Raw genomic sequence first — 18,056 nt, 5'->3', positions numbered from 1 at the left:
TAAGACTGGCCCTCGTACACTTGATGAAGACATTAGCTTGGACAGTGAGGCCCAAGTGGAGGAGTGAAGGGCGAGGAACAGCAAGTCACCGTGCTCACGTCACAACTGCATTATGGACCAAATCCGGGAAACTAAAACATTTCCTTTGCGGTGCCAAAAGCCACCTAGCAAATTAAAAATAAAAATAAAAAAAGAGATCTGACTGTGGTCAGGTCTCAGGTCTCTACTAGGAGAATGTGCACCCTGACCCAAGCGGAGCTGTGCAGGGGGTGAAGGCGTCAGCACTGCCACCACTACTGGGGGGCTGGGGGAGGGATAAATGAGCTTTTCTTACCAGTACTTGTAAACTAAGAGCAATCTGCAATTGCTAACAAGCAAAGAGACAGCACACCAAAATAGACAAATAACCTCGGGAACGCAACCATCTCATGACCTAATACAGACCCACCCTAATGGATGCTATCACCCTATTCTGCCATTTGCTTCTTGCTTTCTTAAACCGTTGGCCTTGCTCATTTTCATAAGAAAGTTTCAACAGTTGCTTCCCTGTGGGGCTATACAGCAATTTTTCAGTTCTGTGACTGAGAAAGGACAAAAGAAGGAAGAGTTCTCCTCTTCCATCCCCAGATAAAATCAGAAAGTGTTTCTTTAACTCTAGTAGAACAAAGCTCAGTTAATTAATTCACTGTACAGACTTTCGCAAACTTTTCCTTCTTTCCAGTCAAATATTACCTGCAAGTCACAGGAAAGCCGATGCATGAATTCTTGTCAGTTTCATACTTTTTTTCCCTCTGCCTCCCTGATAACAAAGTCAAATGTTTTAAAGACAAAAACTATGCCCCACGAAGTTTTCAACTAAACTTCTTGAGCCTGAATTGGTGGACCGATGGACAACTTTGTTATTTCCAGAATACTGTTTGAAACACAACAGTAGGAGAATGCACACACTTTTCTTTTAAAAAAAAAAAAGGTTCAAATGATGCGCACTGAACAGCGTATTAAAACATGCATGCCCTGTGCAAACAGATGGAAGGACCTGCACTAAAGATCCGGCCAGCACCATCTGCAGGCAACATCCGCACTAAGGCCAGGCTCGGGCTCGGCGCAGGGACTGCACGCTGTTCCCTCGGAAACACTGAAGGCGAGTCTGCGTTCAGAGCAGAAACCCGGCACCGCAAACGCAGGACCAGTTTATTGTGCATCGAGTCCTCAGAAAAATAATTAGTCACCCTTTCCGACGGGATGGCCATTTTTTTTTTTTTTCAGTTCTGTGAGCCACCCCCACAGCAACCCGACTTTCGGGGGAACGCTGTTCACACTGGAGAATCGGCCGGAGCAGGTTCGCCGCCAGCCCCCCGAACCGGACGGAAACACGGACAATGCCGGGGAAGCGGTGGGCTGGCCCCGAGCGAGCGAGCACCGCCGGGGCGAACCGGGGACGAACCGGGGGCGAACCGGAGCGGCCCGCGAGCCCCCGCCCGCACCCGGGAAAGTTCGCCCCGCCGCGTCCCCGCCCCTCGCGCGGGCGAGCCCCCGGCCGCGGCGCCGTCGCCATGGCGACCGGCCCCCACCCACCCCCGCCGGCCCCTGAGGCCCCGGCCGGCCGCGGCCTCGGGCTCCGCGCCCGCCGGACGCCGCGGCGGGGCTGTCGAGCCCGGGGACGCGGGACGCGGGGGGCGTGGGGGCCGGAGCGCCGCGCGGAGCGGAAGTCGCCGCGTCGGGGCCGCCGCCCGGCCTCGCCCCGGGGTCCTCACCCTTCACTTTGCCGAAGGTGCCGACCCCCAGCGTGTCGCCCAGGATGTAGTGGCCGATCTTCCCCCGCCCGTCGTGTTTCTGCTTCTCGGCCGTCGCCATCTTCCTCCAGGAACTGAGCCTGCGCATGGCGCCGCGGGCGGGGGCGGCGGGGGCGGAGGGGGCGGGAGGGCCGCGCCGGGGCGGGCGGGGTGCGGGACGCGGGAGGGGCGGCCGCCGCCCAGCGCAGCCCGCCGAGGCCCCGCCGCCGCCGCGCCGACGCTCCCCCTGGCGGGGCGGGAACCGTCTCCCGCGCCCGCCCGCCCCGCCGCCGCGCGCGGCGCCCGCCCACCTGCCCGCGGGGCGGCCGTCCCGCCCCCACCGGGCTCCTTCCCTCTGCCCGCCGGGGTCCCCCCGCCGACTCGGCGGAGTCGGGGCCGCTCCGCGGCCGGTTCCCAGAGCGGCCGGCACCGAAACGTGGTGCGGCCGCCGCCCGGCCTCTGCGGCTCCCTGCGCGGGTGGGATCCCGCGGCCACGGGCGGTTGTCAGTTACTTCAGTGACGAGTCCCCCACCCCCTCCGGCCGCTCTTTTTTTCCCAATTCTTTAATTTTTTTTATTTTTTTACTTGGAGCCGGTAAGTTGCCCCTGGGCACCGCGACAGCCGGGCGGCGTCGTGGGGCCTCCTCCCCCAGCGGGCTCTGCGGGGAGGACTAGGTTGGGCGTGTGTGTACGTGTGTTTCAAGGACGGGGTGTCACCGGCACATTTGGGTGCATGGGAACTGTGTTTCAGATGGCCGTTAACATGCAGACTGTCAGAGAACTGAAAATAACGCTTCCACTTGCACCCACCAAATCAGTCGACAGTTGGGTTTTTTTATGTCAGTAAAAAGGAGCGGCATTTAAACTATATTTTAATGAGAACACTTCCTCACCATCTGTAAATAAAAATGACTTGCACTTTCCGATCTGAAACAGCCCTGGCACTAAGGCTTACTTGCTTCCTGGTCCAGGGGCTCGGATGCCACCCCACGAACCCCCCGGGCTCTGAGGCACGTGTGGGCAGGTCCTCCTTGTGGCAGCTCCGGGGCTGGGATCAAGTGTTTGACCACTTTCGGTTGTGCATTCACTGAAGGGGTGTTCCTGTGAACCTGAGAATGTGCTTTTCCTAATCCAAGCATCTTTATTACATCTTTTTCCCAATACGGACATCTTGTGGTATATTTTATTCTGGTAACAATACGCAGTTGATGAGGGTACCGTAGATCCCCACCGTATTTCTGGTGATCTACAGGTAAAGGCTGAAACAGAAGGCTTATCTGAATTCTTGGTAAATTTATAACGAATCTGTTGTGTACAAACAAGAGACCCCACACACTCTGCCACAGTCTGTAATGTGCCTGGGGGGCCTCTGGACTACCGAACCAAAATCCAGGCTGCAACGTGATGACTGTCCTCCGCAGAGACTGCCGACAGGAAGCCAAAGAAGAGGAGAGGACAAATATTTATTGTGCTTGAAGAGTAAGATCTGGGCTACTACCTATACAAATGGCATCGTGCTGTGTCACAGGGGAAGCAGAGTATACTTATTTTTAATATACTTTCTTTGTAAACAGAAGGAATTTTAAGTGAGTTTGTTTCTCAACGTGGGCAGAATCTAGTGCTCAAAAAAACCCCAAAACTTTATATGATCCTAATTTTGCAGTGTCATAGCATTTGGGCCAGTGTCAATGGGCAGAGTTTGACTCTTCATGAAAATAATATAAAAAAGTAAAAGACTAAAAGTTATTTTTTCCAATGAAAGTTACCAAACTGTCGTAACTTGTACAGGGTTTTTATTTATGAAATCAATGTGCATTAATTACCGCTTTGTTCCAAGCCAGGTTCTGCAGAGGAAGCAAAAGCCTTGGAGCTCAGAATTACATAAAATAAGCAGAGCAAAGGTACAGCTGTCCTTGGAGAGCACATCGGCTCCTGCTTTATTAAGGACTGCTTGCATTTTGAAGGGCCAAACTGTTAAGAACTCTGGTTACTGAGATATGTAGGCGGGGCAACGGTTACTGGTGTTATTTTTGCTTTCTGGTTTCTTCACCTTCACTGAGTTCCTGCCCCTCAGACTTTGGGGGTCTCTACCAAGCAGAAATAGCTCTCTGGATTCTCTTAAAGGGTAAAACAAAACTTAAATTTCCTCCCACCCACATAAATAAATTACTTTAAATATGTATCTGTTCTTTTAACCTAAAAGAAAAAAAAAATTGCAGGGTTCCTCAGCTCTGCACAGTTCCAGGAAAGCCAGAGAGCATCTTACAGGGGAACAAACAGAAGCTGAATTTCGCAAATCCACTGCCAATCTCTTCCTGCAACTGTGAAGACCTGACTCAGAAAGTAACATAAACTTTTTTTCTATAGCAGAAATATCAGGTTGCTTTTCTGCTTTGGGGTTATTTTACATTATAATTCTATTCAATAAGTATTTATTAAATGCCACAATTCACTCAAAAGTATTGCTAGAGAAATAAAACCTAAAATCATAGGTCAAAGAACTGACTCATAATTTAGAAATCATCTTTTCCAGTCTCCCATAGTCTAAGCAGCTTATAATGCTGTTTTTTCTCACCCTGTTAAAAAAGGGATGTTTCTAAGAAAGCAAGTAAGAAAAGTAATAAGCCTTGTTTTATTTGTATGCTTTTCCTCTTTCCTTCATTCCTCTTTCAAAGTGTCACATTTCTTCCACTCTCTTTCGTTTATTTTCCCATTGACCCATTCCCCAGACCCTCACTTCCAGGCTCTGATAACTACCAGACACTGAAGACAGATACAAAATGACAAGTCACATTCCCTGCTCTGAAGGAGCTTCTAATCTAGGATTCTAAATTCCCTCCTCACTCCTCCCAGAATAGATACTATTCACATGATCAACCTCTTCCAGCAAAAATGCAAAGATAAGATAGACTGTGGCTCCCACCCAGTTTCTGGACCCACTGTTCTAACTCCGCCCCTATCAAAGAAAGTAACTTGGAATATCAGTGGGTTGGAGTGGCACTATAGAAGTAGCCTTGAAAGCACTGTAGTTCAAGGCAAGGGAGAAAAGTACTTGTTTTCAGACTTCAGTACTTCATCTTTTATTAGTACAAGTAAGTCACTGTACATTTCAGAGCTGATGAAGACATACCAGGATGACCCAGCACTGGGGGAGACTCAGCAGTGCTTGTCAGCTGCTTCCTCTGTAGCCCTTCAGAAATTCTAAGGGAGCTGAGGCCTTTTCCTCTCAAAGACATCATGGTGTTATGTTAGTACACCCGACGCTGTCAGGTGGACATTATGCTTCCTCAATGTCTTCCTCTAAATACGGTCGTCAGAGGTAAAAATTCTGAGCACTCCACTGCTATTAATGCAGCCCAATATTCCTTAGCTTAGTCGTAGTTACACTGTAATATTCAGTATTAAACAAAAAACTAGGTAGATATTAGGCAGTTTGCTAGGACTCAGAAAACAAAGGAACAGTATCTGCCTGCAACAGGTCATAGCAATATGGTCATAGCAATGTGATAGATGCTACAATAAAAACACATCTGGCTGGTGTAGCTCAGTGGATTGAGCACCAGCCTGCAAACAAACAGGGTTGCTGGTTGGTTTTCCAGTCAGGACTCATGCCTGGGTTGTGGGCCAGGTCCCCAGTAGGGGGCGTGTGAGAGGCAACCACACACTGTTGTTTCCCTTCCTCTCTCCCTCCCCCTCTAAAATAAATACATAAAATCTCAAAAAACATACACATAAATGGCCCTAACAGGATTATGAGAGTGTATAAACTCTAATTGTGGAGTTTCCTTAGGACTTGCACTTATTCATTTAGAGGAGCATTGAGAGATGGTGCTTCGTACTCAAAGCAAAGGGTGGCAGCCATGGGCATGTGGGAACTTGGGGGAGGCGTCCCACATAGGGGACAAGCATGTGCAGAACCACAGAGGGAAGAAGGCTGGGGCCCTCTAGAGAAGAGCCAGTGGTGACAGGGGTTGAGGTGAGGCCACATTGTAGACTGAATCCTTAACCCTTTAGCTTTAACTCGATCCCCAGGTAGATAACGTAAGAATTGAGTTGAATTATAAGACACCCTGCTAGTGTCTGAAAACCGGGTCAAGTTTCAAATCCAGACCCACTTGGATCGGCCTTATAGTGTAACTAACCAAGCTGCACTTAGCCGTGGTCTCAGGTCCTGCACCTGGCCCTGGTCTGGGTGCTTTCAGCGTACTGTTCTGTGTTAACGCAAGTACTTCCCACACTTCCCTCGCAGGGAAGATACCATGATCTCGAAGGTGGTGTTCCCAGGGCAAGGCTTATTCATTGCACTCCGGGTGTGATGACTCCTACAATTTCCCCAAATGTGGGAAACTTAACTGCATAGTTTGTGGTAGTGGGGGGCTGCGATAGTGCTCCCCCCGAATTAAAAAAGCCGCGAATACTTCCACTTTCCTTTCTGGAGCCACAGAAAGGCACCTCCTCCAGGATACAAAAATAAGAACGCTCTTTCGGAGTTAGACAAGTTTGTGCAGGCCATCAGGAGTATCCTGCCTGTTTGACAGATTTTTGACCAATTGGCAAGCCTTTTTGCAAACAATTCTTAATTATCTGGGAGTACATTAATTATGGGAGCAGGCAGAGTGCATGCTGTGGTGGTAAAGTTGAACTGGTGGAGAAAGTATGACCTTTGCACTGAACTTGAGCTCCCGTGGTGTGGTAGGAATCCCAGGAACATGCTTTCTCTGCTCTCTGCCTTTCAACTGAATCTGCACCAAGTAGCTGAGGAGCCTCAATTGGGGATAATCCCCAAATGCTTAATCCACCCAGGCGCGGACAGTAAGTTGACTGCTTTTTGTGCTCACTTTGATGTTGTTTGGGAGGGTGTTTGTTTGGCTGGGTTTGTTTTTTTTGTTTTTTTTTTTTTCATTTATCTTTCGAGGGGAAGGGAAGGAGAGAGAAAGAAATATCAACGTGTGGTTGCTTCTCATGAGTCCCCTGCTGGGAACTGGCTTGCAACCCAGGCATGTGCCCTGAATGGGAATCAAACCGTGATCATGGGGTTCGCAGGCCCACACTCAACCCACTGAGCTACACCAGCCAGGGCTGGGATTGTTGTTAGTGTTGTTGTTGTTTGCAAGGGGGGAGGGGCAATAATGGCTTTAAGTGCCCAACAGAGACTAAATCTAAAATTAGGACATTTTAGTACCATTACTTGCAGCCTACACATGCCTTTCGTTGTAAGACTAACCTGTGTGAAGTGTGTTGAGTGACCAAAGTGGGCACGGGGGAGGGTGGGGTGCATGGAGGAGGAGGATCATCAGAGGAAGGAGTGGGGTTAGACATGGCCTTTGAAGTGCTCGTCCTAAATTACCTGTTAAAGCAGCTAAAGGCCCCAACAAGACTGTTTAACTGTGTAGGTTACTCAGCTCTTACTGACACAGCCACCTCCAAGGTCCCATTCCAGGTCCTCTGGAAGTAATACCGCCTTCTTACCTGGCTCTCCAAAGCTCATTCTTGAAAGCTCATTAGCACCTTCCAGGGTCCAAAGGATGAGGGAGAAGCCAGAGAGCTGCTCACTCTAAGAGCTCACTTCCAAAGGCTTTCCCCCAAGCCTCTTCCAGCCCCGTGGTTTCTGTGAAGCAAAGCAGAGGTCGATACCCTACTCTGGGGGCACGGAGCAGTCATGGGGCTTTTCCAGTTCACGGTAACTGCAGATGAGACTCTGGGGTCACGTAACTGCATGCCCTGAGCCCAGAGCAGCCGTTAGGTGAACTGCTAGTGACAGCGCTGCAGAGAAGGCTGAGGCTGGCCCCCAGATGAGGCCAGCCCAGCGCCTCTGCAGCACACTTACCCAGGAGCCCCAAAGCAGATTTTATCGAGCTCCTGTAACCAGTCCCTCAAGCTGCAGGGACTGTTTGGAAGAAATTAGAAAGCAGATATTGAAAGCTTTCTTTGAAATGCACAGAGGGGTCTGAGTTATTTGGATGGCTTTTTGGGGGTGAGGCTGAATATTTTTCTATAATTAACAGTAAGGAAAAACATGAACTGTCTGTGAAGGCATTTTACCCTTAGCAAAGTCATCTTGACCAGCTCTGTTCCCCAAAGGGAAAACTTGAACTGTTTACACATTAATGTCACTGGGAGGGGTCAACCTAGGAAATGGAGACTTGTCCTCCCACAGGGGCCTGCGGCTCAGGGAATTATGGGAGAATGTCAGAACTGGGAGCTTAAGTCTCATTTCATAGTGGAGGAAACTGAGACCAGAGAGACCTCCTCCTTCACCTTGGGGAAGCTAGACCAGTCTCCAACACCCTGTTTTATCAGTGTAAAAAAAAGGGAGAGGAAAAAGGCCTGCCCTGGCCTGGTAGGTCCGTTGGTGACACTGTCATGTGCCAAGGTGTGCTGCATCCCCAGTCAGGGCACGCACAAAAATCAATCACTGAGTGCATAAATAAGTGGAACAACAAACGGGTGCTTTTCTTTTTCTCCATCTCCCTCCTTCCACTCTCTAAAATCAATTATAAATTTAAAAAAATGAAAAGACCTTTCCTTTAAAGGATTCATTAATTTTTCTCCACATATTAACACTCAGGAGTTCAAATCATTTTAGACATTTTGGAGAGCAAAGCTAATAGTTTTTACACTTGCTAGATATTTGCAGAGCTATATTAAGTGTCACATTCTATCAGAATATGGCTTTTCTTGCCCCCGGGAACTACCAGCTTCCACACATACACACAAAATGTATCCAAGAAACTGGTCACAGCTTTTACAATCCTCGGCCCAATCAAGGACACAGATGTCCAAAAAGGGAGAGATGGGTAAAGTTGAAGAATGTTTTATTCAACCCAACCTTCTTGGAAAGGAGGGTTGATACATTCATAGCACTAAACCTGGCCAGGGAAACATCAAAGGAACCCCTCAGGGATCTTTGAAATGTGTTTTCTGCCGCTGCCATGAGATCTGCTTGCACTTGAGAATGTGTGCAGGCCGGGGTGGAGAGTCACCCGTGGGCCCCTCGGAGAGGCAGCGTGGGATAGTTTTGGACCCCACAACATGATGCTCAGAGAAAACCTCCGAAGAGGCCGGATTCCCAGGGCTAAGAAGGAATCCCGTAAGACTCTTTCAAACTGAGATGAACTACAGGAGAAATAACCTCTGAAAACATCACAGCAGTGGCCTGAGAGAAAAAAATAAGGTTAATCATCTGCAGGGTCCAGCCGAGGAAGCACCCCCCACTCCCTCAGCCCTGGTCCCTCCTCCCATCTACCTGTCAGCCCCCCTGAGAAGTGAACCTGCAGCTCAGCAGCCCCAGGGCAGCTGTGAGGAAGCTGGGATGAGCCACCGCCCTCTCCACTGCAGCTTCCAGCCCAAAGAAGTCCCAAACTGGGAGGTAAGAGACCAGGGCAAGTCTGCTTTGAGTTCTGACTATTACATAGGACCATTTTTTCTTATTAAAATAAAACTTTCACGACTGATCGTGACAGGAGGATATTTCTTACTATGTGTGAGTGGTCTAAAACCACGAGGCTGAGACCAAGTCCTCACCGCCAGGCACTGGAGCCTAGTCAGTCCCACTGAATAAAGGTGCGGGCACAAGAACCAAGTCAGGTTTTCCTCTCAATCCACAGTTCTATAAACCACTTCTGTATGTGAGGAACTGGGTTTCCTTAATAAACTATCCCTCTACCCTACTATACAGAAAGCTTATCAAAATTTTTTTTAAAGATTTTATTTATTTACTTTTGGAGAGTGAAAGGGAGGGAGAAAGACAGAGAAACATCAGTGTGTGAGAGATACATCAATCCATTCATTGGCTGCCTTGCCCCCTGATGGGGACCTGGCCTGCAACCCAGGCATGTGCCCTGACCGGGAATCGAACCACTGACCTTTCCGTTCACAGGCTGGACTCTATCCACTGAGCCACACACCAGCCAGTACCAGAAAGCTTTTGCTTGATTCCATTCTTGGCTCCTTAGGTTACTGATAGCCTCCGCCCTGTGCTTCTTTTAGATTATGATTCAAACTACGTTTTCTTCTTCTGAGAAATAATAAAAAAAAACTAAACTAAATATAATCCCTATGTACTAATGTGTAAGCCTTCTCTGAAGCCAGTTCTTAAATAAAAACAATTCCATAGTGCAGTACTTTCCTTTTCTTTAACATACGATACTACAGTTTCAGCTAACTACAGCCAAGACTAACTTCTGCAACCAACCCGGAACTCAGCCAAGGCCGAGTGCAGGGTCTCCTGAACGGCCGTCCTTGTTTTCACAGGAGTGGCTCCTTATGTTTTGCTCCCCTCTTCCCTCCCGCCCCTTCACTGATCTGAGAGGACTGGAGGCAAACACAGAAACATGTTGTTCATCTCAGACACGCATTCATTCCCTGGCTGCTCTGTGTATGTGCCCCAGCTAGGATCGAACCTGCAGCCTTGGCATGTCAGGTCGATGCTGTGAGGAGCCGAGCCGCCCAGCCAGGCCCTCCTGTAGCTTTCCCACCCAACTCTCTGAAGAGGGAGTCTCCACTCCCCAGCACATTCATTGTCTCCGTCTTCACAGCACTTATCGGTGACCGTGATTCTCACTTGTTCACTGTCACACCCAGCACACACCTGTGCACAAGCACAGGCACGCACGACTGAGAGGTGTCGGCTGTGCAGCAGTTACGACCAGAAGCCTCCACTGAAAGAACAAAGGCTTCAAAGGTGCAGTGACCTCACGCCGTACTGGGAGGAACATGCCAGGCTGACCCCCTGCTGACAGGGTACCAGCTTCGGGAAACCCTTTCAAGGATACAAAGGCTCGAATCAGCTCATAGAGGAACAGTGAGAGTCCCTCACCTCTTCTCCACAGAGCAGCTCCTTGAAGAGAAATGCCTTCAAACCACCGCACATAACCACTATGCTCTTACCATGGAATAACAGATTCTGAAGTCTCTATTTTCCAACTTGTTTGTTCTCTGGAATACCCATTACTGACTTAACACAAGACAATCTTGTTTTCTGTTTGGCTACTATGGTGTTATACTAGGTTACTATTTAACAAGTCAGTTTTGGCCTTTTATTATACAAATGAGACAGGTATGTCAAGACCTAAATTATTACCTAAACCCATCTAGATTACAATTCCAGGAATAACTTAAGTCTTTAAATCTTTACAGTGTTCTTAACAGGGCTGTACCAATAACATACAGTGCAGGTGTGTTGTGTGTACATAGACACATCGAAGCTCACTTCCTCATTAAAACGTCTCCATTCCTCGTGGTCCCATCCCCTGCCCCTCTAGCAAGCAGGCTTTTCCCTCCACACTCTACTGAAATGTGGTGCATGGAAAGAACACTAATCTAAATTTTGCCAAATCCCTAAGTCATTTATTTTTTATTTTTAAACTTTAAAATCTCCTTTCTCCTTGGCCTCAGCCACACAGGACTGAGTGCCCCTCAACCACTCCTTCTGCAGCCCCCGAGGTTGACTGTAGACTGTCAACTGCAACTATGTGTCTTTGCCTCCAGTCTCTCTGTTGGCCTGGCACATAGTAGGTGCATCATATGTATTACATTGAACCACTCAGTCTCGCTTATGGCCAGCTCCCTCAATTGTTGAGTCTATTGTTTTCGTTCTGGAGTTTGTGTATTTTCAAATGGTTTCAACAACTATTGAATCAGAGACAGTTAGTGAAGCCGATTAACAATCCTTTTCTCTCACCATCACCGCATCTCCTTTACATTATCTTCACCATTCTAACCCCACAAGGTCAATTCCCTTTCGCAACTGTGTTCATCTGTGCCAAAAGCAGATGCCCAGCCCACTCTCCACTTAACTGCCACATTTACTCAATGCTTCTGGAACTTCCCTCCATGAGTGCACCAACCACCCCCCCTCGCCCTAATCAGAAACCTGCCACCCAAGCTTCACGATCAATCTAAAGCCTGTTGCACAAACAAAATGCAACGTTTGTATGTGACCCCAGAGCCCTCAGCACAGCTTGACACAGAAGGGAAGTGGGGCTTGGAATCTCTTCCCTGATGCAGGTCTCAGATGTTCTCAGCAGGGACCTTCCCGATACTGGCAGCCCCACTGGCCCCGTCTCAGCCCACGTCCTCACGGTTTCCACACGGGATGTTTAAGAATCTGTGGCCTAGCCTTCCAGCTTCAAGCCATCACACCCACACCACCCCCCACGTTATCCTTACTAATGGTAATCATGTAACCGTGGAGCCTGAATGAGGCCATTGCTTCATGACCTGGTTACTGTTACCCCACTCGATTCTTCTCATGCCAACCCCTCCCGTTGCCTGACCTGACAAACCCCAATTTCTGTGACGAAAAGGCCACATCACCAATACAACACACCCAAGTGTTCCTGGGTCTCATTTCAGCTATCCTCTGGAGACACCCATCTGGTCCTCAGTGCCCGAGAAATACAACATCCTTGGCTATTCCCTAAGGTAGCCGAGCTGCAGGCATGGCTTGGGCACACTGGTCACCGTCTCAGTGAACTCGAGTGGCGCGGGTCCGAGGCACCTGTTGTCAGATGAGGGATCCACTGCTTAATGCTCAACTCTGATCCTCAGGACATCAGACCCATAGAACACATGAACTTCTGCAAAGTACCATTAAATGAGCAACCAAATGCACCCGTCTGCACTGCATTTTGAATGTGTTAACCCAGCCCCACCACCTTCCCACTGCTTCTCCCTGGTCTTCAAACCAACTTGACTGTGCTCACTGCACCTTCGCCACTAGGCCTGCGAGCCAGCCCTGACTTACGGGGCAGTTACCACAGTGCCAGAGTAATGTCCCGCTGAAACCCACCTTGTGCCACAGGCCACAGGCACTGGCGAACGTGACTCACCTTAACCCCATTGCAGGCCCTCCTCACTGCACCGCTGCCCATCGCCTTACCCTACTGTGCCAGTTCCTGTTCCTGACCCGGAAGCCAGCAGGTCCATAGGTCTTCAGGTCGGTGCCCATTCGCCACAAAGCCTACCACGAAGTGCACACTGAGTACTACCTATCTCAACGGTCCCCTCTCCATTCAGGACTCTGCCATCAGCACCACTCGGGTTTCAGAAAGATCTGACGAGCAAGTCACAGTTCAGCTCCATCAAGCCAAAACCGTTTCGAATGCTAGGGAGCCCAGTGTAGTTTTAGACACGAGCGGGAGCTTCTGTGCATGTGAATATGCCCCAGACCCGAGGATGAGTCAGGAGTTGAGGGAAAAGCTGGACGAGGGCGAGATCAACCCGAACCTCGGGGAAGCATTCCAAGTGCAGCGTAGGCCAGACTGGAGAGGCGGTGAAGGCCAGAACCCTTGTAAGGCCAGGAGAAGCTAGGAGCAGTCCGGCCACTTTACTCTTCTATGGTGACTGCTTGAACACTCGGGCCCTTTAGCCTTCTGCGCTATTCCTCGGCAGTCGGACAGAGTCGGCCCCGTCTCGTTTCAAAACACTCTTTGGCAATAGGCCTCCAAGACTGGGGAAGCCTGGCAAAGTCCCAGAGCACTTTAACACAGAAAACCCCCACCGCCCGGGGGAGGGCTAAAAATACTCGACCAGGGGGCAATTTATACCGGGCTTTCCTTTACTTCCGACCCGACCCACGGTGTGTGCACTTGTCCCTACAGACTTACACACCCAGCAGGGTGGTCTGGCTTCCCTCCCAAACCTCACACGGCCTGCATGCCAGATGCCAAGCGATGCTGGGGTTAAGTTCAGACAGAATTCATTCGACCCCTACCCTTTATGTTCTCATGGACACTCAAGCCCTTCTGCACAGGACTGACAGCCACTCCCCAAAGCCACACACTACAGCAGAGGAATGTCACTAAAAGGAAGTGATCTATGCTTCCATTTACTCTAACACATTAAATATCCATATGAGCCTCACACACCGTGCTACTTTTCCTCTTACTATATTCTTCACGTCACCTACAGTGCTGTTTGCTTGAAGGAATCCTCGAATTCTGCTTGTTTCTCACCCTCTTAAGCAGTATCCCAACCCAGTGCAGAAGTCAGTGCTGCAAAATCATCGCTTGACAAGTGAACCTGATATTAAGTCATCCTGTTCCCAAACCTCTAGTTCGTTGAGGCTCCAAGTCGACTGAAGACACCTCAGCACACCAGACACTTTGGACACCAGAGCATTTATTGTGGGCTAATCCGTGAATCCTCAAGCTGAGCTGGACGCCGCAACAGCCGCCCTCTTGGGTTTCGGCGTTGTTCCTTCACGGAATCCATGCCTACACCACATCAAAGACAAGAACTGTTACTTCAGCAACCTCAGAGACCTTTTATTGTTTGCTAAAACAGATTTGTAATGAGCTTATCTCAGTTAAATGCTGAAATCAATAATGAATTCATATGTTCAGACATTTATTTTTACAACATCATCGATAAGCTGCAATAGTGTATGTACGCCCTTCCGCTTCAAGGCATCTACTTCAGGAATACTGTTAACTGCACTTGAAAAATAAACTCAACAATGTATTTGGTTTTACTGATCACTGGACTAGTATTTCCCTGCCACCTGTTAAGAGTCCCAAGATTCTTGTGAAAACAGGACCCTTGGCTATGAGGCAGGTATTAACTACTTTCCTTTAAGCAGGGAAAGAAAATGCATGTGTTTAATGGCAGGTAGTTTCTAAACTGCTTGACATGTTTTACAGTCTAACTTAACAGTCACGCCTATTCAAAGGCAAGTGTACTGGGCCATAACCCTTTGGAAGACCCGTGAACTGAGGCCCAGAAAGGCTCTGAACCTCTCCGCTGCACTAGCAGAGCAGTCACGGAGCCACGCCACCAGATGATGGTTTGAAGCTGCAGCACACCAACACAGGCACATCTCAGGGTACCCTCTATGTTCACAAAGCCCTTCTCCTGATCTTTGAAAATTGTAAGATCTGGAACTGAGTGGGGAGCAGCCAGGGGATTCTGCTTAATACCCTGCACTGCACAAAACAGCTGCTCACAACAAAGAACTGCCTATGTTGAGACCTTAGATGGGTTAATGCTTGAAAAGCAGTTCGAGTCTAGGTTGCACCTGAACCCTCTGCTTTTCTAACAAAAGAAGTAAAAGCCGATGTCCCCAAAGCCACAACACTGAAGGTCTGGCTCCAGACCTCACTCACACAATACTGTCCTTTAATAAAATCCAGACTCAATGAATCTGAAGGTTACGGTAGCAGAAAATACCTTCGTACACCCCTTCCTCACTGATCAGGACAGTACCCTTATTTAGCACCAGTAAACGAACAGGATGCTTCTTATCCAAGCTCGTAGGACCTACAGTAACCAAAACACAGATGCTGTACCTGAATCTGCGGTACACGACTTTTAGGTGCCTCATGCGACCCGTTCCGGTGGTGTTTCGTCGTTTAGCCTTGGCACTCCAGTTATCTAAAACACAAAATTCAGGTGAGTGATTTTCCCAGGACACCTGGCAGGCATCATTGGTCCATACAGGTAGGAGCCTCCCTTGGGTTTTCGATGGGCATCCAGGCTCACACCTTCATGGGAGGCACCAAATCACATCCAAAACCAGCCCCCCGGGAGGGATGCCAACAATACCATCCTTGACCTCAAGAGGCATCCCAACACCTAGTCTGCCCAGAAAGAGGTGAACTCACACTTTCTCTTCCGCTTGGCGGGGTAGCCACACTTGCCACAGGTAGACTTCTGCAGGTGGTAGGCCTTCGAGCCACAGCGGCGGCACAGCGTGTGCGTCTTGTTGCGGCGCTTGCCGAATGACGACGTCCCTTTCGTCTGAAAGTTAAGGGGACAAACAATTCTGAAATATAGCAATGAACATCCATTTCATGTACAGAAACTGTGAAAGAGGTACCATTTATGACGGTCACAAGGGCTGAAGTTACTCTTCGGGTGGCCAAAAAGTTTGTGGGGCTTCTCCCCAAACAGTAAGACATTTTTCGTTCTCACCAATGACTTTATTGAGTTGGATATTTTGAATATGTTGGCTCTCTCCCGCTCTTGGCTTCTACTGGGCAGAGACCGGGGTGCTGCTCAACACCTTCCAATGCATAAAACAGCCCCACGGCAAAGAGTTATTTGGCCAAACTGTCAACAGCACAAAGAAACTTTACAAACCACTGCTGACACAGTTAATCAGTCACAGCACCTTCTCCATACACTGCACAAATTTTCTGCATTTCAGCTGTTACCTTGCTTGAAATAAACCACAACACGCCAAAAATGTTATTTTCTTTCATCTTCAATATTAAAATAGCTGTGCAAAAATCAGTAATTTTCATCATTTTTAAATGCACGCTGAAATGACACCTGACACAATACAATCTAACGAAACTGTTTCGAATAAAGTTAAAGAAAACTAAGCACTACTAGAGCCACCAGGATGGGAAAAAAACAAACTTTTTGGCCAACCCAGTTAACTTTTCTTAGCAGTTCATTCAAAAACCACTACCTGCATTTCACATTTATCTAGAGCTTTCCGCAAGTTACCGTGTTTTGCAACCGGCCACATTTTAGGAGGAGAAAGGCGAAAGACGAAATGTGATTCTCCTACCTACCCTTTAACACCTAAGGGCGCCTGCCATGCACCACCGACCAACAAAACTCCTTTTCTACAGAGCGAAGCGCCCTGAAACCAGCTTCTTCCCTTAATTCTCCTCCGAGGGCGGTGCGGACACCAAAGCCCAGACCGCAGCAAGGGGGGTCTAAAGCGGCTCCCGTTCCACGACTGCAGGCTCGGCATCCCAGGTACAGTTAGAGCCATTCTTCGGCTTCGTGAGGGTCAGAACATGTCCCTTCCCTGCCCACCCGCTCCCATTATCGGCAACCTTGCCGGCACCCCCACGGAGGGTGAGGAGCACGGCGCTGGGGACAAGGATGGAGAACGATTCGAACAGCCCCGGCAACAACTCACCATCTCGCTTCTGCCGCGGAGACCAAAGAGACCGGAAAAGAAAGCACTTCCGCTAAATCGCCCTGAGAAGCTTCCGCTCCGGGAGTACTTCCGGCGGGACGCGGTGCAACGTACACAAGTGTCCGTCGCCGCGGTGTGCTTACGATCCGGAAGGGACCGGTAGAGGTTTCAGCTCGCTGCAGACGGGCGGAGCCAAAACTCGGCCCTTTTGTGCTGCTGCATCTTACGCTGTCGGAGCCGCTCCCGGGCCGCCGTGCGTTTTCAGCCAGAGCTGAGACCACGTCGCGGATTGCGTTCCCGAGCTGATGGGGAACCTGGAGTGTGAACTGTCCCTCTCGCGGGTACCCGCGCCGACACAGTGTGATGGGACTGGGATCCCGATGCGGAGAAACCGGGTTCTTCGGGGTCCTCGTCCCTCGATCCAGGACCTTCTCTGAGAGGTCGCTGCGAGTGCTGAGGCTCAGAATCTGAAATCATGCAAATAATATTAGAAAACTGTAGTAATTTTACAAGTAGAGTTTTGATTGCACTCGTGGGTCTTGAGGATCGTGTCCTGCATCGCAGCGTGAAGAAATCCGATTCGGTAGCTTTGGGTAGGCTCTGGGAGCTTGCACTCAGGAAATGCTTTCCAAATAGTTTCGAAATGGGTGGTTCCCAGACCTCAATTAATGTGAATCCAGTTGTAACCCTTTCCCCATCAAAGCCCCCCGCAAAACGATGAACTATCCAAGCGTTTAAAAATTGTAGGGGAAAAAATGATCCCAAATAACCCTGTTATGTGATTTCTAAAGTAAACCAACAACTCTACCTGTCAATGTGAAATATCAGCAAAGGTAATTGACTAGGCGCTAGCAGAACAAGGTGAACTCTAGGAATCAGGTTTAATTTGGACAGGTGAACAGCAGGTGCTGCGAATAGAAACAAAGACAAACCTTTACTGAAAGTTGTATGCCTGGGGCTTGGCCACCCACCATGACTTGTCTAGTTAAGAATTTAAGATCAGATGACCCTGTGGGGTTACTTTCGATAGAACTCCCCTGTTGGGAGCCGACCAATAGCGGTCCCTGGACACAGTCTGGACATAGTCCGGACAGATGAGATGCATCTGCACAGCGGAGGCAACTGTGGCTGGATTTCCTGTCTATCTCTCCTTGCATGTTTGTCTGCGATTAATAGGTGGTGGGATTTTTAGACACCTGTATTTCAGGTCCAATGATTCACAGAATTCCAAGGAAGTTGTACAAAATGATTTCTTGGCCACAGAACAAAGTCCCCCCTAATGAAGTAGCCCCTGAATGTCTAAAAGTTGATACAGTAACAGCCCTCCTCTACCTTGAACAGAATATTAATTAATAGAATTAGGCAAAGAAGCGGGGGAAACTAGTTAACTATTAAAAACAAAGCACA

At 49.0% G+C, this 18,056-nt stretch overlaps 2 protein-coding genes and 2 non-coding genes across 4 annotated transcripts in view; 1 reads left to right on the top strand and 3 right to left on the bottom strand.

Annotated features, from left to right (window-relative positions):
* The window catches only part of PRKAA1 (protein kinase AMP-activated catalytic subunit alpha 1), a 29,636-nt gene extending 27,697 nt beyond the window's left edge, over positions 1-1,939 (bottom strand). Inside the window, exon 1 of the mRNA XM_053657299.1 lies at positions 1,755-1,939. Within this exon, the coding sequence (XP_053513274.1) occupies positions 1,755-1,881 (127 nt within the window). The 5' untranslated portion in view covers positions 1,882-1,939. The remainder of the gene's footprint in view (positions 1-1,754) is intronic.
* A 4,066-nt stretch (positions 1,940-6,005) lies between these two features.
* Positions 6,006-6,169, top strand: LOC119044263 (U1 spliceosomal RNA). The gene has a single exon (XR_005081570.2). It is a non-coding gene; the product is annotated as a U1 spliceosomal RNA (small nuclear RNA).
* A 7,705-nt stretch (positions 6,170-13,874) lies between these two features.
* On the bottom strand, positions 13,875-16,758 carry RPL37 (ribosomal protein L37). The gene is made up of 4 exons (XM_037138525.2): positions 16,650-16,758; positions 15,376-15,511; positions 15,061-15,145; positions 13,875-13,989 (listed from the first exon to the last, which is right to left on the bottom strand). The coding sequence occupies exons 1-4, from the start codon at positions 16,650-16,652 to the stop codon at positions 13,920-13,922; spliced, it is 294 nt and encodes a 97-aa protein (XP_036994420.1). The 5' UTR covers positions 16,653-16,758; the 3' UTR covers positions 13,875-13,919.
* On the bottom strand, positions 14,070-14,149 carry LOC119044265 (small nucleolar RNA SNORD72). The gene has a single exon (XR_005081572.1). It is a non-coding gene; the product is annotated as a small nucleolar RNA SNORD72 (small nucleolar RNA).
* Positions 16,759-18,056: the final 1,298 nt, after the last annotated feature.

Source organism: Artibeus jamaicensis, unplaced genomic scaffold (assembly GCF_021234435.1).
Source record: "Artibeus jamaicensis isolate MK-2021 breed Jamaican fruit bat unplaced genomic scaffold, CSHL_Jam_final scaffold_369, whole genome shotgun sequence".
NCBI lineage: Eukaryota > Metazoa > Chordata > Mammalia > Chiroptera > Phyllostomidae > Artibeus > Artibeus jamaicensis.
The sequence above is the reverse complement of the archived record's forward strand: the minus strand, read 5'-3'. Positions and strand labels throughout refer to the sequence as shown.

Bases quoted from the DNA above. Each gene is read 5' to 3' on its own strand.
- RPL37 (XM_037138525.2), bottom strand. The intron at 15,146-15,375 runs GTGAGTTCACCT...TTTGTGTTTTAG, and splicing joins CGCCAAGCGGAAGAGAAAGT to ATAACTGGAGTGCCAAGGCT. The intron at 13,990-15,060 runs GTACAGCATCTG...GATGTGGTGTAG, and splicing joins GTCGTGTACCGCAGATTCAG to GCATGGATTCCGTGAAGGAA.